Source organism: Podarcis tiliguerta (assembly GCF_965153285.1).
Source record: "Podarcis tiliguerta genome assembly, chromosome: 7".
NCBI classification, from domain to species: domain Eukaryota; kingdom Metazoa; phylum Chordata; class Lepidosauria; order Squamata; family Lacertidae; genus Podarcis; species Podarcis tiliguerta.
The window spans coordinates 41417460-41439321 of NC_139540.1; the positions used below are offsets into that span (position 1 = coordinate 41417460).

Consider the following 21862-nt stretch of genomic DNA (forward strand, 5'->3'; position numbering starts at 1 on the left):
AGTAACAATTTTCTAGCCATTTGCTATCAGTAAAATATTGTTGTTCTCTGAGTTTGGCTTCTGTAGCCAATGAGTTTATGTTCACCAGAAAGGCTGTAAGCAAATAGGGGATTGGAAATATTTCTCCCCCTTGTCAGTCTTGTAGGAAATAACTGCTGCGGTACACTCTTATTGCAGTGAATCTGATTTGCATGTTTCAAATAATAATTCTAAGGTTGCATCTAAGAACATAAGAGCTCTGTTGGATCAGGCCAAAGTCCCCTTCTAGTTCTCACAGTGGCCAACCTGATGCACCTATGGGAAACCCACAAGCAGGACATGAGACAGTACCCTGCTCCCCAGACGGTGGTGTCACATATCATCCAATGCTGGAGGAGCACATGGAAATCATGACTAGAAGACATTGATGGGTACAGCCTTCTTGAATTTCTCTGATTCCCCTTTAAAGCTGTCCAAAGTGTTGGCTGTCTAGTAGAAAAAAAGAAGCTTATATAAATTATCAACCCTTTGTCAAATACAGACAATGGGTTGGGTCCAAATTTAGTCATGCTGGGAGTAGACCCATTGAAATAAAAGCCACGGCTAACTTGTCACCTTGGTTTCAGTAGGCCTGTTTTGCCTGTATTCTTGTCTGGATCCAACCCACAAATGGGGAACGTGATTAACAGTGTGAACATTCTTTTTAAAATCTATAAAAACTAGTGATTGTGCAGACATAGACATGTTGGTTGAAATTTGAGCTTCTAATTCTTTGTAAGCAATAGTCCAGTTAATACAAATAGGCTCATTTACACCCAGAGCCTCTATATGAGTTTTATTTTAAGAAATGTACCTTACTTTAAAATAATCTTCCTTTGTCCAGTATCATGCTAGACTTATGGAAAACATTGGGCTTCCTTTGTTACTGAGATCTTTATAGACCCTTTCTGTGGCTCCCAGTACCTTACTGTATTGAGTTACTGTTTGGAATTACCTCTCACAATTGTTTGTATCATTCCTTAACATAAAAAAAATTGGAGTAATGACTGTAGTCATGTGCACATTTGCTTCAGACTAAGTCCCACTCTGGGACTTTGATATCTTTAAAAACTAATTAAATCAACATTCTAATTTCTTTCAAGGTAGTCAACCTAATTCTGTGATCCATACAAAAGCACAACCAGAGTGCTGCTCAGATTCATTTTGATAGCCTGCACGTTTACCAGATTTTCGTTTCAAGACGCAAATAGTTCACTTGCCCCTTGCCTTCAATACATTAATAATAATATAACTATTAATTGGTGGTTCTTCTAGCTTGACATTTGTGGCCAGAAATAGCAAGTAATTTAATTTCCTTAATGATTGGTTTTACTTCCCCTTCAACGGACTTTTCCTGCTTTTTTTTTTTTTTTTTTAAGTGTCCTCTGCTACTGATGGTATTCAATCTGCACTCTAGCCTTTACAGCATTAATTTCATTATTTATTTTTGGGATGTCTAATGTATAGTAACTGCTTTCACTCACTCCTATTCTATGTGAATTAGTTGACAGTGTATCAAATTGACTTCCATGGAACCCACTTGTTTCGATTAATGTTGCAGTATAGAGAAACTTGCACTCTTCCATCTAAGTACTTCACACTTATAGATACAGTATTACTTATAAGGCCTGCTGATATCATTGTACCTTGTTTTCAAACAAGGTGTTTAGGAACAGGGTGTTTAATATGTTTGAATCCCATTGAAATCATTAAGATTTCTACATACTACCCAAGTCCCATTTTTATAATGCTTTCATTGTGACACAATACTTTAAAATAAAGAAAGCCTATGTTATTGGACAGAATTCCATTGTTCTAAAATGCAAACACTTCAGAAAAGTGTTTTTGGGGATGAAAATAGGACCTTCACAAATAAAACATTGAGCTAAAGTATTTGATCTACCAAACAGAGCTCTGTAAATCCCATCCCTGGCACTGGTAATTCTGTGAATGTTTAGAATGTTTGTGTGTTTAAACCAGTTTGAAAGTGTGCTGAATGTGTTACCTGAATTGTAATATACAAATAAAATCTGCAGAGTGATTTTTAGACTGCAATCCAACTATACACAACTCTGAGTAAACCCCATGGAATTCAGTAGGACTTCCTTCTAAAAGACCATGCATAGAAGCACACGGCTATTTTCTCTCTTATTCTTAATGTTCTTTAAACATAGCTAGGAAGAATGGAACTGTGCTGCATATCTGAAACACTTGATTCTCAAATTGACATGAATTGCTTTCAATAAGACAACTCTACACTAACTTTAACTGGTTATTGTTTGGTGTGTGGCATATTCTCTTCGACTTACTCATACTGAATTTATCGACACTCCTGTAATTCCAAGACCATTTGTAGTGCCTTTAACAACCTTTTGCAACGATCATAAACCCACTTATTCCAGAGTAGAAATAATGAAGCAACATGATGTCACTAGACTTTTGTAATGGAAGACAGTAATGGAAAATTGGAATGCGGGAAAAATGTCAACTCTTTTGCTCTTAAAAACTTTAATCCATTTTACATTTAAAGTGGTAATTTAATCTACATACTATTTTCCTGGGCACTTTTGTTAGAAACCCAGTAATACCTTTTAATTACCTCACTTTCACTTTCTTGCTACTTGATAAAGGAGTGCTCCTAATCTGTATTCTGTTGCATCCCTCCTTCCCACGCCCAAATATTAGTAGTTCCATGCGAATTACCATTATTTATAATTTGCCCTGAGCACCATGGAAGGATGGGGTAAAAATTAAATAATAATAATAATAATACATATAGATAAATCTACTGCAGCAGCAGATACATTCGATACTCTGTGATTGTGACTCTGTAGGTGTTCAATTTATCAAGTAGTCTCCTTTTATGCCTCTGTTACCAGATTCTGTTATATCTGCTGCTTTATTATTAATAATTTATTATCTTTTTATGTCTCTATTATATGGTCCCAGGGAAGGTCACAACAATTTAAAACACAACATTAAAAATAGTTTTAAAACAAATTACAATCACAGTGTTTCTCAGTTTGGCCTTATGGACTTAATACAATATGATGCTTAACAGCTTTTCTACAGAGGGCAAAGTCACCATGGAGAGGAACCATGAGAGTAATGCTTCTGTGTTAAATGGTAGACTGAAAAATGTCCCAACAGGTGAAGATTTATTTCCTCGAGCCCCATGTGCTGGCTCCCTCCAAAGCTTCTCCTAGCCATGTAGCAATGGCACAATCCTCAGGCACTGAAGAGGTTGCAGTGGAATCTGTTCCTTATCAAATGAAATCTCCACTTGAAAAGAATGATATGCTCAGAGACGCCAAACCTTTCATTAGTTGCTCCAGTAAAGCAATGTCTACTGATGTCAAAATAATAAGAAGAGGAGAGGAATAATTGCAGACATTTATTTGTGTGTGTGTTTTTTTGGAGACTCATTGATTTAGGGGATCAGCTGATTCCAGTGAAAGGGGGCATATGGTGAGGGTTCCAATATTAGGAATTGCCAGTGCTGTTAGCCTCAAAGCTATTAGGAATAAATTTCTGAAAACTTCTGGGCGCTGTATTCATAGGTTCCCCATTGGTATCATAATGGAAAGGATCTTAGAAGGTGTGTTTTCTTAACTACCAAGCTGAATTCTTGCCTGTTGAACATAGGGCAGAAGCTTCTTCAATTTGTATTTACATATATATATATATATATATGAGCCAATGAGCCCTTCTTACTGTAAGTGGCACCACACTCATCTGATAACATGGCGGTAGGGCTGGATGACAACTGCCTCAAGATGGGTTTGATCTGCTGCTGACCCTCTATAACCAGATCATGTGTATCTAGATTTGTTATAGAGAATATTAGACTATCACCAAAGTACCTCCTTTGAAGCATGGTTTAAATGCTAAGGTTTTAGTATATCCACCTGTTGCTTTGACATGCCGTGTTTGCAACTTTCTGAAATGCACGATCAGCATTCATGAACCCAACATACTGGCAAATATGCAATATATTTTCTGCAGACACGTATCACCTGATTAAGCTGGAAATCAGATCAACTGATAGTTCACTTAAAAAGAAGAAGGAAAGGCTTATGAAATATGAAATCATCAGAAAGTCTTATAATTTTGGATTAAGAAGCAATCTCCTCATTTTCATACAAATCCTTTTGAGGAAATGTGCATTCCAGGTTCATGATAGTTTTGACTTTCAAGTGGGAGAAAAGTGTCCCTCAAGGTAGTGTTCTCAGTGTGTTTGTCTTCTCTGTAAAGATTTGTTGCAGTGTGATCTATCTTATAGCATACAGTTGCCTTTATGCAGGTAATTTCCAGATGTTCTGTAGGTCCTTTGTTACGTGGTTTAATGAAATATAACTACAACAAGCTTCCCGCTCTCTCTGTCTCTCTATATTGGTGTATACCAATCAGCTGTACTTTGTGACTATACCTTTCTCAAACAAAAATCATTTGTTTGTACTTTTGCTGAAGGTGTAGCTTACATCCTGAAGTTACACTGAAATTCCTAATAGTTTCATTCCTAGTAGTTTCAGAGTGCATGTATCTAGGGTTGAACAAGAAGCTCACATTCTTACTGCACATTAACTTCCTAAAGGTGTTATACATGAAGGCACTGAATGTCCTGTTTTGCATTCTTCAATCACTTCAGGAACAGACTACACTTATATACTGCAAATCTACAGGGTGTTGATCTACTCCAGACTAGATCTGGGGCTCCATAATGTTCTGCAAAGCTGTTTGCATTGAAGAAACTATATCCTGCTTATTAGGGAATTAAATTGTACATTGGAGCATATTACGCCTCAACTCCTTATAGCCTTGGTACAGACTATCTGCAACTAATTGTGGAACGTTTTGAAATCTCATTGATTCCCACACATCTTTGTACTAATTCCCATGGTTAATTCCAGCCACAGGCTCACTGAGCTATAGCTTACATCTGTGTGTTTTTGTTTTTTTTTGGTCTTTTCCCCCATTTGAAGACTGCCTAGAGAAATGTCATGTTGTTTTTGCTGGGTTCCTGGGCATGCTGGAATTAAATTTGGTTGCCCAAGCCGCCAAGATGGCAACTCACCTTGCAACTAAGATTCCCATTTAGTGATTCTCCCTCCCCCTAGCTAAATCAATGGTACAGTGCCAAGAGCTGTGAGGCAGTTGGAACAACAGACTTTGAATTCAAAATCAGTATTCCCATCATAAATACTTCCCTAAAAGAGCACTTCTCAAGAATTGCATGTCATTAACATTCCAGCAGTTCCTTCTGAAGAGGGAGGGCCTAATAGTGTTGGTGCTTTGCAGCACTTCCCTCTGTCAAATATCTTTTTATCTGCTTGTCAAAACTGTCTCTAAATCCAGCCATCTGATTGGCACCACATGAGCCTAACTTCATTTTCTGGGTGAATACATTAATTAATGTGTCAATTTTCTGGTTTGCTGCCAATTTCCTCTGGTTTGATGACCAGAGGATGTTTTATCAACAGAACATAACCTTATAGATGGCTTACTGAAATGCATCTTGTGCACATAACAGTGCAATATGGCCTAGATGTTGTTGCATCAAAATAATGTCAAATCCTTCCTCATACTGACATCAAATAGTATGAAGGCTTGTCAACCATTCTTAATGGGGGAACCTGGAAATGTATATGTGCAAATTTCAGTCATATTAAGGAATATTACAATCTAATTCATGGATAAGGTTAGATCACTATGCTATATTTCGGCCTATTGTTTATAGTTCTGTATATACAAAAATAACAAAAAATAATAATGCGATTCTTTTACTCCTCAGGTACTAAGTTTATTTTGTGAAGCTAGCAAGAAAGTGACTTTTAACGTGCCTTCCAAACTAGAAGCAGGAACATTAATTGGCAGATGTGAGTAACAATTACTAGAGCCTCTTTCTGTTGCTTTCACAATGATGTTCTGTTTTCTTCTCCCTGCAACCCATCTCATATTTATAGCGCACTCCAATGAACATTATTTTGGAAGCCTATCTGTGTTCAGTGGGGCTTATGCTTAGTTACAGTATAGCATAAGCTTACAACTTCAATCCTGGACACACTTAATGGGCAGCAAGCCCCAACTGAATGGGGTTCCTTCAATCCTGGACACACTTAATGGGCAGCAAACCCCAACTGAATGGGGTTCCTTTCAAATAAATATGCATTGGATTGTGCTGCAATGGTGAAATCTTATGGTCCTTAGGAGGGTGCCCATGGGGTCATAGGAAGCATTAGATCTCACTTTCTGAAGGCAGAGAGAGCGCTCTGACCTTGGAGAAGGAGATCAGATGCTAGATTCCCCCACCCACACCACTGTGAAAACTTCATTGAGTCAGTGTCAGGGCTCAGACATCAGTGGAGCCAGAAAGGGTGGTGGTGTAAGGGATAGACAAGTAGAAGTATTGAACCTGAAGGATCACATGCATTTCTGCTCTCCTGACATGCCCCCTAAGCATACTAAACATCCCCTGCCCTAAACCTAACCCCAGAAAATGACAGAGGAGTGCAAGAGGGCTCCTCTGCCCTTACAGTTGAAGCAGATGAACTGCCTCTAGTTGTGCTGCACTCTGCCACGCCTTAGGCAGCATGGGATATGTATTTCATTACTGATTGTAAATAAAGCTTGCTTTTGAATCTATAACCAACAAAACTACTAAATAAGTTTTTTTGGATTTTGCATCTCATTCTCATCTGTAACCAGTTTATTTATCCATTCGCTTATTCGCTATTTGTTCATTTAATTGTTCTTAGTTTGAGTCATAGCCTTTCCCCCCAGTTGTGAAGGCTCTGGGTGGATAAGATCGACTTATTAGATTCATACTAGAGTGTCATGATCATGCTCTAGAAACTTTACCCTGACACTGCAACTATGTACAAATTTTAAAATTGTAAGCATGCAAATATAAATTTAGGACATGAAATTGGGAGTTGTTCTTTGCTGCTTTGTTTCTTGGTTTACAGTTTTTACTGTTTTTGTTTTGTTTTACAGTAAATCTGAGACAGTATCTTAGGACATCTGACCTGATCAGTTCAAGTGATCCTGATTTCATAGTACTAGAAGATGGTTCTGTATATACAACAAATGCTGTTTCTTTGTCTTCTGAGAAGAAAGCTTTTACCATATCGCTTAATGACTTGCAAGGTCATCTGCAAAAGAAAATACATGTCAATTTGCTATCACATCCAAAAAAGGTAAGTGACATGCAATTTTTTTTTTAGATCAAAGTACATTTCAGTTATCTTCCTCGTTAGGCAAATATAGTTGTTATAGGTACTGAAAAAGAGGTGGGGTTTTAGGGCGGGGAGAAGTAATGCTTGACATGACAGAACTGCACTGAAAGTTTCCTTGCCCCTGCAAGCAAACTTCAGCCATTGAAAAGGAGTGAGAACATTATGATTTTGTCATATATACATTCCAGTATGGATGAGAGAGAAGGAGGATACATAATTCTGCTTCTTTTGACAGCAGCTTTGCAGTTCCTGTAATGTCTATTTTTGGCCTTAATTGACTGTCAACAGAACATTTGATTTAGCATATAACTTAAGCTCTCACTTCAGGTAAAGAGGAGGGCTGAATCTGTCTCTTTATTGCCCAGTTAAAACTGATGTAGCAAAAAAGGAATTATCTTCATCAAGGACATTAGAATTCCAAAAACACACACAAACATAATGAAAATAGAGGCATGAAAAACTGAAAACAGTTATGCAGGGATGAAGTACTCAAAAATCACCATACTAGAATGTTATAGCAATTCATGGAGAAAAAGATGGATACCATGGTGAAATGCTGGAGAACGTTAATAGGAACAACACAGTATAGGAGAATGGAAAAAGTAAGGAATTACTAGAATATATTACTAATGTTTGTTTCTATTTCCTGAACACAGGCTCATAAAACAGGAGAGACTGTTCTTAGACGAACTAAACGAAGATGGAGTCCTCTTCCAACCCTAATAATGGAAAACTCACTAGGACCTTTCCCAATGCAAATTCAGCAGGTAACGTTTAATAAACCAGTCTGATTACACTCTACGCTCTAGCAAATGTGTTTTATGAATAAGATGAGTAGAAGAAACCTATGTAAGTTATGATCTTAGGATAATTCTAATGACTTTTTGAGAAGCCTTGAACATGAAAAAGGAAACATCAATGATATCAATACTGTTAATGACTAAGTAGTTGCTGGAGAGTAATTTGTACCAGATAGAGTGATCCTAAGCACACTTGAAAATCAGTTCTATTAAAACAGGACTTACTGCCTCAGTGTGATTATGATCTCACAGCCTAAACAGTGTGTACTAAATTACACTCCTGTATAAATGGTGAAGGATTTAAATGAACAAATATTTGTCATGTTCTTCAGGAGTCTGAACTAACTTTGGTACCAGAAAATTAAGAGACAAATTGATACTTTAATTCTGAGATACTAGCTATAGTATGATGACTTACGTTTTTCTGTTTCATACATCATTCTCTTTATACAGCTGTCTTCTGATACATCCCAAAAATACAACATCACATATTCTATAAGTGGTCGTGGAGTCGACCAACCACCACTAAATTATTTTTATATTGAGAGGGAAACAGGAAATCTCTTTGTTACTGTCCCAATAGATCGGGAAGAGTATCCAGAATTTGAGGTAAGAATGCAAACTTTGTCAGTTGTAACAATTATAATATGAAGCCAAATGTGTTGTAAGTATAAAATGATGTGTTTTAAACAATGGATCAGTAGTGTTCATTGACACTTTGTTCATTTTGAGTATTTGAATTGGAATGGTAGGATCTGCAACCTTGTTCTGCTTTTACTAAGCAAAGCTTTTTCTGAGATACTGAATAGAACTTTATCTGATAGACGTTAATGATGGAGAAGTTTGACAGGGGAAAATAATGTATAAAGTAAAAAGTTTGGATGTCTTTCTGATGAAACACAGAAATGTACTTGAGTTTAAGAATTCTACAGAAATATGGCTATTGGTAAAATGGAAACTGTAAACCTGTCAGTCTTTCACTGTTAAAGTATAAGAAACGTAAAACATTGGAAGTTCTTGTGTTTGTTCAGAAGCAAATAGCAATGCATTACAATAAAACCAATTATCCTTACATAGGTAGCTACTAAAAGTGTTCCCTCTTTTTTTTACAGATAATTTGCAATGCAAGGACATTAGATGGCTATACTCCAGAGGTACCACTTAGACATGTAATCCGAATTGAGGATGATAATGACAACCCACCAATGTTTGACCCAGTTACTTGGGCTTTTAATGTTGTAGAAAACTGCAGAGCTGGTAAGCAGCTAGAAATTTTATAATATCATTTCAATTACTTTTATCCAATGAGTGAAATCTAATGGTGCCCTTCCACCAGTGGAATGAACCTTCACATGTGCAACATGACTTGCTCTCTTTCCTCTCCTCCCTGCAGACCTCTGTGTGCTCCCAAAATCTTTGCTGAAGGATTGGCAAACCATCTGGAGCAGATGGGGGAGCAGTAAAGAGGAAGGGGGGAAAAAGAGAGGAAAACCTGGATGTATAATCAGACATAATCAGACATCTATTTGCCTGTCATTGAATGTGGCCCAGTGTTAAGATCTTTAATCTTCTTACTTGGATGTTATATAATGGCAGATGTTAAGCCAGTGTAGGTTAATATTAATTTGTTTTACTATACTGTGTCGGATTTTAAAAGTATTGACTGCACCATCCCCTTGGAATGGGGCAGGTTAGTAATCTAATAAATAAATGCATGGGCAAACACACAAATAAATACAATTTCACTAACTATGCATGAATGTGCCATATTATTATTATATTGAGCATTGATATATATGAACATACACCAAATCAAATGACTAGCCCATCTAGTCCAGAATTGTCTACTCTTATTAGCACCAGCATTTTAGGGACTGAAGCAGAAATCTTTCCCATCACCTGCTCCCTGATCGTTTAACTGGCGGTGCCTGTGATTGAACCTGGGAGTCAGGACCTTCTGCTTTCAAAATATGCACTACCACTGAGCTATAACCCTTCCCATCACATTTTTCAAAAGCTTTCAGATTAGACCATGTATTTGCACCCATGTTCATTTCAATGACTCTTGATATAAATGCTAGTCAGATTTATAACTGGTCTGTCCAGTTTGAAGAGTGTTTTCATTTATCTGTGTATGTTTGTAACTGGGTAAACCTTTGCTCCAAAATAGTGAAGATATTATTTTCTATGTAGAATAAAAGTTGTATCTCATCAAAACATGTTTTCATCATTCAGCATTTAACTGCTGCTTATGAAGACAGGGATAAATGTTAGACGGTCATTAACAAAATGAATGTAACACGAACAGCATCAGTGAGAAGATCTGCGCCTACTGTACACCTAGAATATCGTTTGACAGCAGCAATTGCGCACATGCTTATTCGGTGCAATTTCATGTAATTGCTAGCTTAACAAATTTCCATAAGTATACATGGGGAGCAAGTGATTGTAAGACCACTTTTTAGACATCGGCCTGCGTAGATTTATCAGAATATGATAATATGAAATCTAGATTATTTTCTTAGGCAGTTTCCTCCATTAGGAATCTCTGTGATTCAAAATCTGTAGATCATTACAAATATATGTAATTAACTGAAAGCTCAGAATTACTTATTTTAAAAAATCACATAAAAAGTGCAGGGCTTCTTCATCTACTGCTGCATATCTTCTGTTCATTTCACCAGGGCTTGGGCTGGAAGCCCTTGCAATAACCCAGGCATAGGGACTACAACTCCCATCACCCCTAGCTAACAGGAGCCCCAAAACATCTGGAGGGCCGAGTTTGCCTAGGCCTGCACTAACCCAAATGAAGTAAGGAGAGGTTTCAAAGCAAAGCAGCAGTCCATAAGCTTTATTAAGGCTGAAGTTAACAACCATGTATTGTATTTTCTTTTCGAGTACTTTAGGCAGGGGTTGCGTGTGTGCTGTATTATTAGGCTAGATCTCCAATGATAATTTGATCAGTATTTTATAGTATAATCTTAAAAATGTTACAATGGTAATCTGTGTATGCAGGTACCGTGGTTGGACAAATAACTGCAACAGACAGAGATGAACCTGGTACACTGCACACTAAACTGAAATACAGAATTGTGGGCCAGAATCCTATGCCGCTTCAAGGTTCCAATACGTTCAGTATACATCCAGATACAGGTTCTATTACTGTGGCATATCCAGTTCTGGACAGAGAGGTAATTTTATTGAAAGTCTAATGTTGTTATTTAGCATGATGCCTATGAGTAAGGCATAAATTGACGGGGAGGCGGGGAGAGGACGCATGAATCTCTGGGAAATTTATAGTTTACTTGCTTGACAAACTCATTATTTTGTTGTTGCCGTTGACACCTCCCTTCTCTAAATCCTATGCAGAAAAGAGAGTTTGTGTTAGTGGCAGGTTGTTGCAGGAGATACAAGCTGCTGCTTATTCCTGCAAAAATACAACAGAAAGGGAGGTGACCTATCTTGTCTTTCATCAACGGGGAAAAAGGGAGAGGTTCTCTCTCTTTCCATCACTTTTTTGCAGGAGGCAGCAGTGAGAATGAGAGAAAGGGTACTTGATGGACTTCTGCATAAGAAGCCTTAAAAGCATTTGTTTAGCTAGGAACTCTGGTGGTTCCCTCTGGTGAAGTTCTGGTGGTTTCCTCACTGCGAGAAGTGAAGTTACAGGGAACCATGCAGGGCCTTCTTGGCAGTGGTGCCCACCCTGTGGAACACCCTCCCATCAGATGTCGGTGAGATAAAGTACTACACAACTTTTGGAAGACATTTGAAGCCAGCCATGTATCAGGAAGTTTTTAATGTTTGGTGTTTTACTATGTTTTTATATGTGTTGTAAGCTGCCCAGAGTGGCTGGGGAAACCCAGTTAGATGGAGGGGGTATAATAATAATAATAATTATTATTATTATTATTATTATTATTACAATATGACTAAGAGAGTCAGTATTAAGAGGATGTTGTGTTCCATTGGCCTTCCCCTCCCATTACTGTGATTATATTGTACTATATTCATATACTGTTTGCTGTGTTCTTTTTCAGAAAATAACGACATACACAATACTGGTAGAAGCAAGAGATATGGGAGGTCAGCCCTTTGGTTTGTGCAATACTGCAACAGTTGTAATTGAAGTTGATGATGCAAATGATCATGCACCCATGTGTGAGCACAGCATGGTATGTTTGCTGCCTTCACACTTCTTAGAACATTACTCTTCATTTTAAGATCTTCTGCATTCTCTCTTTTTTATTTTCTTTTTGTCATTTGCATGAGTTTCATAATTATGTGTCCAAGCCTGCAGCTTTTAACTCTATTCTGATTGCATCAGCCCTTGTTAAGAAGCTGGACTCTGTTTCCTTATCAATAAGAAGGATAAAGACACACACTTTATTTCAGTTGCTGGCAGAGGTTTAATCTCATCATTGCATTATATCTTAAGCATTAATATTTTTAAGGCTATAATTTATCAACCCATAGCAATTTGCAAAAACATATATGACAGCATGTGGATAGAAAACTATGTTGTGGTGACCATATGGTTTTGAAACAAATTTCTGAAAATCTTGTTCATTTCAGTATGAAGCATATGTTAGTGAAAACACAGTTGGTGAAAAAGTTATGGACATCGGTGTCGTAGACAAAGATTCACCTGGAACACCTGCCTGGCATGCTACCTTCAACATTATAAAGGGAAATGAAGATGGTGCTTTCAAAATTGTAAAAAATCCTGATTCAAATATTGGTACACTATGTGTTGAAAAGGTAATTACATTTCACAGCTTTTCTATATCCAATTGAATATAGTTTAATAAGTATTATGATAATTCCAATCATACTGAGCAATACAGAAGTGGGTAATAATTTTCAGCAGAGTTTAACACCTCTGACCTTCTGTGGCAGCACTGAGGTCCCTGAATTTAAATTTATAATTATTTCTCAGCAATGATTTTCCAATCTGTATATGGATCACATAGTGGCTGTGGTTGCATGACACGCTAAGCCAAATCTTGGTTACAGTTAAGAGCATAATCACAAGCCACGGTTCAGAAGACACACTATGTTAAACCTTGACTTAGCTTAATGTCACACAGCAGCAAGAAGTGCTGGGTAGAAACAAAGCAGCTGTGAGCTTCTCTCTGAGAGCCTAGATGCTTACTTGTTTGTGGTAAGCCAGAGTGGAGCGTCTCCACCTCCATTGTGCAGCTCAGACATTGTGGTCCAGCTCGAAGGGCCTTCTGGCAGTTCCTTCACTGCAAGAAGTGAAGTTACAGGGAACTAGGCAGAGGGTCTTCTTGGAAGTGGCGCCCACCCTGTGGAACACCCTCCCATCAGATGTCAAACAGATTACCAATTATATGACTTTTAGAAGACATCTGAAGGCAGCTCTGTACAGGGAAGTCTTTTTATTTTTGAGCTTTTTAATATTTTGTTGGGAGCCGCCCAGAGTAGCTGGGGCAACCTAGTCAGATAGGTGGCATATTACCGTATTTTTCGCCCTATAGGATGCACTTCCCCCCTCCAAAAATGAAGGGGAAATGTGCATCCTATGGGGCGAATGCAGGCTTCAGGAAGCTATCCGCAAGCCTTGGGAGCCCGCGGGAGTTCCCGACGAGCTCCCATGGCTTGCGGAGAGCTGCCTGCACCCCGAAGCTCTGGGGCCCTCCCACGGCTTGCGCAGAGCTGCCTCTTATCCCGAAGCCCGGGTGCGCTGAGCAGTCGCTCAGGTAGCTCTCCGCAAGCCGCGGGAGGGCTCCCACGGCTTGCAGAGAGCAGCCTGTTCTGGGGGCTGGGGTCGGGAGAAGCTCAGGCTTCCCCTGCCCCAGCCCGCACCTGGGGGGGGGAAAATAATTTTTTCTTTCTTCATCCCCCCCCCCAAAAAAAAACTAGGTGCGCCCTATGGGCCAGTGCGCCCTATGGGGCAAAAAATACGGGAAATAATAAAATTATTATTATTATTTATTATTTGGTTTAGCATGTTATGTGAACCAAGCCATTGTCGATGTTTTATTCTTTTCATTTTAAAGTAGATGTATGTGAAAGTAAGAAATTCACAATGAATTTGTGTTACATAAAACTGTACCATCATTCCCAGTGTTCAGGTTTTGAGTGCTGTTGCTTATGTTGTCAAAATACCACCACCTCTGTACAAGAGGGAGGTATTAACAGGCTTTTCATAAGCACAAAATCTTTACATAAAATGCTAAGGGAGTGGACCACAAAAATACATTGAATTTTCCATAAGGCTCACCATCGCCACCTAGTGTCACATTGTATATTGCAATTAAAACACACTTAAATCGTTTTATTTGCAGCTGTATAGCTGAGTCCATGATGTCATCTGTGGGAAAATGGCTTCATGGACCTAATTTGGCATGCAGGCTGTGGGTCCTTTATGCTTGTTTAAAGGCAAGTGAAAAGGTTCAGGGCCAGAAGTGGGCTTCTGGTCCTGCAGACAAAGAGCCAATCAAAACCCTTACTTCATTGACAAACCTATCTGGGAGGCAGAGACATTCCATCTACAACCTGCTTCTGAATAGGGAATCACCCCCCCCATGATTATCTGTTTTTGCTGTGAATATTAGAAAAATCTTGCAATTGACACACACATTTATTTATTTTCCAGGGGCTAGACTACGAAAGAAACAAGGAGAGAAAGTTGGAAATTGTTGTAAATAATGAAGCACCTTATTTCCTCCCACCAAATTCAAGAGCAATTTCTACAAGTACTTGCGTCGTTGTTGTCAAAGTGCGGGATATGGACGAAGGCCCTGTATTTGATCCTTGCGTATTTTTTTTGAACATCAAGGAATGTTTGCCTGCTGAAACGATGGTTGGCCAGTACACAGCAAGGGATCCAGAAACTGGAAATTCTGAAGGCATAATGTATAGTATTTTGTTGCCTAATTCATGTTATACTATTAGTATTAGTATTAATACAACCATCTGATTCACAGATGTAGCAGCTGGCAGAGCAGGGTGGGAGCAGGCAGTGCATTGCTTTCCAAGGGAGAGTTTGCCGCTTATAACCAGGGGAGAGGGGTGATGTGGCAATGAGGTCAGTGGGTGTAAGCTCAATGGCAGCAGCATTGGCTTGGCTCTGCCACTGTATCTGCACTGCCCAAACTTCCCTGCTACCTCACCCTCCCCTCTTTGTTAAAAGCAACGACCTCCATGTTGGGAAGCCAGGCAAGCCGTGCTGCTCTATCCCAGTCTGCCAGCTGTTACTGGTGATGGATAAACATTGTTGTACCTCTGTTGTTGCACCACTACACTGGGGGCTATCTGTACATTACACAAGCAAACCTTTTTCTGTTATGCTGTTTATGCTGGCCTGATGGTACTGCCATCCTCGTGGAGTATAGCCAGAAATGCCAGTGGGGAGCAGATCAGGTTGGAAGAGCTAAGTATACTCTAAATTTCTTGGACACCAGCACAGCAGGGAAATGCTCTGAACTATAGAAATGTCTTATGTATATACTAAAGACTACTACCTAGTATGAGGCTGCTTGAGAATCCATTGCTGTGTGATGGTGCAACATGGAGATTTGTACCAGCTTATTTAATCGCACCAAGCCTAAAAACCATTAAGATATAATAAAGCATATATTTTGGTGTTTGTTTCTAACAGCTGTATTTATTCCTAACAGTTATAGAATAATAAATGATCCGTGTAACTGGATCACCATTGACAACGCAGGTCAGATCAGAACCACTAGACTCCTAGACAGGGAGCAACCACAAATGCAGCTCTACCAGTGTAACGTAACAGTCTCTGCAACGGACAGGAGTGAGTATTACATACTATAACTAGATTACAAAGTTCAATTAAGTAGCCTACAAAACTACTGAATACGTATGTGGCAGAGCAAATCCCACATCCCAAGCTGTGTTTGCTAGCTTCAGCTGGGGCGGGAAGTGTGTATATGTGGGGGAAGCTTTTTCTTCCATTTATTCTTTCTCAACTGTTCCTTGACTCCAGTGAGACAGAGGGAAATCACACTGCTAGTCCCAGGGCTCATCATTTTGGGTCTTGTTTTTCTTTTGCCAGGGGTGGGGCTTATTTGTTTTATTTTATTTTATTATTGGGTGTACCATTGCTCAGTATGATCACTTTTGTCTATACTATCAAACCCTTTTCGAACTAAGTTAAATAATGAACAATTAGAGCCAGTACTCATGCCGTGCCTCTGAATGCTTAACCACAATTAAGAAATTGGGATTAACCTACAGACCCATGTATTCATTCCTTGGCCTTTCTTTGCTGATTGTGGATTCCTCCCTGCCAGCATTTACCATGGTTAAGCTTAACATTGGGACCAGTGTTAACTATGTTTGAAGCTAGTCATGATATTTTCTTAACCAGGTTTCTTAATAGTTTTTTAATGTTTATATATACATTAATTAAATTGACTTTTTAAAACAAATTTGTACATGGGTTATGTATATCATAAGGCCAGATAGAATATTACACAACATCAACAAACTACGAAACACATTAAAATGAAATCCACATAGAGGCTTACAAAGCAAGGGAAGATTCAGCCAGCACTGTTCCCCCCATAAATCGATATAAAAATATAACTGCCATACTTTACAAGAAAATATTGCCATTCAGGAATTAATTGTTTTGTTTCCAGAGGGGCAGGCATGGGTGCTCAAAGTCGTTTGTGAATATCCCAATCCTCTGGATTTGCTTTCAGTCCATTTAACATGATGTGGACACATGCCTTGCTCTTAGGGGTGCACTAAACTTTCCCAGGCATCTGTGTCAAAGAAAGGAAGGAACCGGTTTACTCTTCTGTTATTTAAAAAGCAATGCTTTTCCTCAGTGCTTCCCCCCCCAAAAAAAATTGTTTAGGGGTACTCATATTTTCCTACTCATATTGAAATACTGCCCCTCAATGAGGCCAAACTTAGATTCACAAAATGTTTAGGGGTATGCATACCCCAGCGTACCCCCAGAAAAAAGCATTGCCTTTCCTATTGAATGCTAGTTGAAAAAATGGAACATCAGCCTGGAAATGCCTTGTGATTAACAGTGAGTATGTAGGGGTGGGATCCATCTTGGGCACAGGCTATCTTATTGAGCCCATCTCAGATTCCATTGTTTGAGTGAGTTTCCTTGCAAGTATTTGTTATGAACTGCTGTTGGAAATAGTAAAATTAATAATTTCAGAAGTGTAACTTATGAGTAGGACAAAGATATGTTAAATCATGGAAACAGCATTAAATTGTAAGGCTATAACTCATTCTTTGTTATTTCCTAGGTGGTAAAACAGGCACTGGAGTAATAGTGGTTAACCTATTAGATGAGAATGACAATTTCCCAGTGATTCCCAAGAAAGAGTACATAATTTGCAGAGACAGACAACCAGTTTGCCTTACTGCTGTGGATGCTGATTTACCTGAACATGGAGCCCCTTTCAGTTTTACTCTTCCTGACCGCATGATCCCACAGTGGAAATTGACACAACATGATGGTGTGTGCTGCATTCCTAAATTTCTTGCATCTGCGGTAATTAATGATTTTGAAATAATGCTCATCACTGAGTTGTGTTTTTGTTTCGTTTTTGGCAGAGAACTCTGCATACCTGGTACCAGCAGAGAATTTGCCATTTGGCGCTTACGAGATCCCTGTGATGGTAACTGATCGTGCAGGCAAAGGTGGAATTACTGAAGTTCGTGTAATTATGTGTGATTGCACCACTCCTAGTGATTGCCGTTACTGGCCACGGGTGGGGCCACCGGTTGCACGTCAGACTCCTAATGTGACTCTTGGTCTTTGGGCCATCCTTGCAATGATTGGGGGATCCTTATTGCTATTATGTAAGTATGCTATATATGAAATGTAGCATTTGCCATGAATGTCAAGTTGAAGGGCTACGTTATATATGTTAAGACTGCTTTGGACACCTGAAGTTTGCAAAGCTGTGAAGATGGCTTATTTAATTCATTTATGTAAACAATTGTCCATTAAATACTGTGTTGAAATGATACTATAGGCAATAAAAGAACTAATAATTTTTAAAAATGTCAAATGTACTTCAGGCTCTCTAAGTCCCAAAAAGGTTCCTTTCCTTAAATGCATAGGCACCCCAATACAGCTAGCATATCTCTGCATATTGAAGTAGGTTTCTATAGGTGTATCCCTAGCTGGATAGGGATGCACCTATACAAATAAATGCTATGTGCCTGGCTATCCCCGCCAAGTCAGTTGCCAGGACTGAGTGTATGGAGTCATTATTTAAATCTAGAATTCAAGCAATTGACATTTGGGAAGGTGGAGCAGGGGGCTGGGGTCCCTTTGCCTAATTATTTCCTTCCAGCTAGTGAACATATTGGAGAAAGAGCTCATATGGTTTCCACTGGATAAAATTGTGCATTTAAATTATTTTTAGACATCCAGTGGATTATGTGACTACTCTTGGCTTTTGCTTCTGATATGTACAGTACTGTGCCTTGATTTTAACTAGAGGGAAGTGCTGAAACTTGTTCTGATTCTTAAAATACTGCAGTAGTTTGTGGTGGTTGCTTTTGAATAGTAAAAAAAAAGAAATATATTGTATTTTCTAAGCATTTAAACTGCATTTTATGGCAAGGTGACTTATATCAGTGTCAACTGCTATTAAACCAGTACGCTACTGAATATGGACTGGGTGAGGTAGATTTTCAGGGAACTACTCACTGTCAGATCCATTCCACTGCTCAGTGAGGCTGCTTCATGTTGGTAGGTCCACCCTGCCAGAGGGTGGGCTCTTGGCAAGTACCCAGTCCTGTCAACCTTTGATGCCAGTTCTGTTAGTATTTAACCAACACATTATTTGACCTGCTCATTTACTCTAACAGAGTGAGTGACACTTCTGTGTCTTACACATACTGCTTAGAAGCAAGTTCTACTGAAGCTGGTCTGGAGCTTTCTTGGAAGCACATATATTTTTTTAATAGGTCTAAGTAGCGGGTTTTTGTGATGGTCCTCACTAGTATGGAGTACTGTCACACCTTTTTTTTTTTTGCTGTCCATGGCAGACATTTTGTGCATGAACCCGCAACACTTTTATCAAGTTATGAATACCAGCACCTCACTTTTTACCCCAAAACACTGGGTCTGAGCATTCATAAAGAAAACCTGTGTGGATTGTAGTTATGAGTGCTGAACTTAGATTGGTGAGACCCAAGTTCAAATCCCCAATCATCCACTGGGAGATTGCTAGGTCACCTTGGACCACTGATTTTCTATCCTCTTTTAAACTGTCTCATGAGCATATTGTGTGGATGAATGTGAGGGGACGGCATAGACTGCTGATGATGCCAACTTGGAGGGAGAGGGTGGTAAAAATATTGTTAAGAAAGAAAAGGCTAATAATAATATGTAGGTGTCCTAATGCCTTATTGTATCTGATTCTTTTTCCTCTCCCCATCCGCTTTTCCAGTAATCCTGATAACACTTTGCGGCTGTTGTGGTGCTGCACCTGTGAGTAGCAGTAAGCATGTGTGTGATGATTTAGCTAATCAGAACTTGATCATTTCAAACACTGAAGCACCTGGTGAAGAAGTAATGGTAAGTTGTTTTATCTGCTCATTATTTCTTGGGCAATAGGTGCCACACACACACACACACACACACACGGCTTCAGAGCAAGTGGAAGGAGGGGGAGGGAACTTGATTTGAGAAAGTGAAAAGATTTTAATATTGTTTAAATGCTGAAGCAGAGAGGGCTAGATGGGAACAGATCTGAGAGTGAAGGCATTCTAATTATGTGGAATGACAAGACATAACAAAATATATGTTATGTTAAACAACTTTTTTTAAAAAACAAAAACTGGCCTTGCACTGGTATTCTATCAGCCTCCTGGCTGCTATTTACCCCTAAAGATGATGTCACAATCCTAGGGAACAAATAGTGATGGGGAAGACAGTTTTTGGCATTGGGTTCCCAATCTGTATTGGTCAAGCAGCACTGCACCAGGACTGTCTCACGTTCGAAATTAAATGCCGCCAATATACATGCTTTTCAAAAGCTATTAGTTCGGCTTTTAAGGGAGATAAAGAAGGAGAATGGGACAAAAGAAGAGACTATATATAAGGTTCTGGGGAAAAATATTAGTTGTAGTTTGAATGCTGGAACTAATATAAATCCCATGGTATCTCAGCCAATTAATCTCAAGAATAAAAAATAGGGGTAATGTATTGCTGATTACTGTGTTAATTTTTAACTGAGTTTAAGTTCATATATACACCATAGTATGTAAAGGTAAAGGTAAAGGGACCCCTGACCATTAGGTCCAGTCGTGACCGACTCTGGGGTTGCGGCGCTCATCTCGCTTTACTGGCCGCGTGAGCCGGCGTACAGCTTCTGGGTCATGTGGCCAGCGTGACTAAGCCGCTTCTGGCGAACCAGAGCAGCGCACGGAAACACCATTTTACCTTCCAGCCGGAGCGGTACCTATTTAACTACTTGCACTTTGATGTGCTTTCGAACTGCTAGGTTGGCAGGAGCAGGGACCAAGCAATGGGCGCTCACCCCGTTGCAGGGATTCGAACCGCCGACCTTCTGATCGGCAACTCCTAAGCACTGTGGTTTAACCCACAGTGCCACCTACGTCCCACCACAGTATATAGTGGATTCTTATTCTTATAGTGGATGGTAATAAGCATTTGACACTTAATTCTTAACTAGCTTGGATGAGAGAACTGAACTTAGCTAAATGTTACATCATGCACACAAGTATAGAATATTAAGTGTACTTAGTATTAGCTACCATCTTTGCTTTAAGGAAAGCTGCTTATTATTTCAGTTAAAAGTATTTTAATGGCTCAAGCAAAGAAAATGAGACACTGAACAGTTCAAGTTTTCTTTATGCACATATACCCATTTTAGCCAGAATTTAACAGGTCAGGTTGAGCTGCACTTTCTAGGCTAAGGTTAATTGAGTCATTTGCTTTTCTGAGTGTTCATCCTCCACTGGGGAAATAGTTATGATATTTTGCAGTGGGTAACAGACAACAATTACTCCAATCCTGAACATCTCTGTGTGTAGGGAGGACTTCAGAGTTGGGGTATTTTGAATGCCATTTATCCCAGGGCCACAGAAGTTGCCTATGTCTGTCACAAATGTAAGTGGAGGAGGATAAACAGGAGCTATTACTTGATGTTAAGCAAAATCAGGGATAGTTAATTGGATTGGCTTCCATTGTATACCTACTGGAAAGACTGAATACCCAGCAGGGAATACAGAAATCCAAATGGCATTCCTTGTTCTCATGGTTTCTCATAATGTCCAATTCCTTCTTCCCAAGCACCCTAATGTATTTCTTTTGCTGTTTTTTTTCTTTTTAGGACCCCAATATACTTCCTGTGAAAACAGGAAACATGGTTACTTGTGATCAAGGAACTCTTGGAGTGAAAACTGGAGGACAGGAAAGCTTTGAGATGGTCAAGGGACACCAGACACTGGAATCAGTCAAGGGCGGAGGACACCACACCTTAGACTCTGTTAAAATGGGGCATCAGACATTAGAAAGAGGAGGATATGGACAATCTGCGATGGATGCATATAGATACAATTATTCAGAATGGCAAAATTTTACACACCCTCGCCTAACTGAGGTAAGCACTGTTAAACATACTTTTATTCAGAGCTCACATCTTGGCCTGCAACTATAGGTGATATTTTATGAGCAAATGTTTAGGATTTACTTTGAAATCACCCTGCAGCTTGGAATGTGAAAAGCAATCCTTTAGTTTTAGTGTTTGGATTTAGAAAAGGTAACCTGACCAGGTATTTGTTTCGTATATCTGTGTTGTTTTAACT

At 39.1% G+C, this 21862-nt stretch overlaps 1 protein-coding gene across 2 annotated transcripts in view; it reads left to right on the forward strand.

Annotated features, from left to right (window-relative positions):
* Positions 1-21862, forward strand: part of LOC310682621 (desmocollin-1-like) — a 28495-nt gene that overhangs the window by 1275 nt on the left and 5358 nt on the right. For both annotated transcript variants that reach the window (XM_083451606.1, XM_083451605.1), the window contains exons 2-15: positions 5810-5894; positions 7012-7214; positions 7910-8020; positions 8507-8662; positions 9166-9310; positions 11069-11244; positions 12091-12225; positions 12626-12811; positions 14673-14932; positions 15697-15836; positions 17317-17529; positions 17627-17875; positions 19480-19607; positions 21388-21657. In XM_083451606.1, coding sequence (XP_083307732.1) covers positions 5810-5894; positions 7012-7214; positions 7910-8020; positions 8507-8662; positions 9166-9310; positions 11069-11244; positions 12091-12225; positions 12626-12811; positions 14673-14932; positions 15697-15836; positions 17317-17529; positions 17627-17875; positions 19480-19607; positions 21388-21657 — 2457 coding nt within the window. The remainder of the gene's footprint in view (positions 1-5809; positions 5895-7011; positions 7215-7909; positions 8021-8506; positions 8663-9165; positions 9311-11068; positions 11245-12090; positions 12226-12625; positions 12812-14672; positions 14933-15696; positions 15837-17316; positions 17530-17626; positions 17876-19479; positions 19608-21387; positions 21658-21862) is intronic.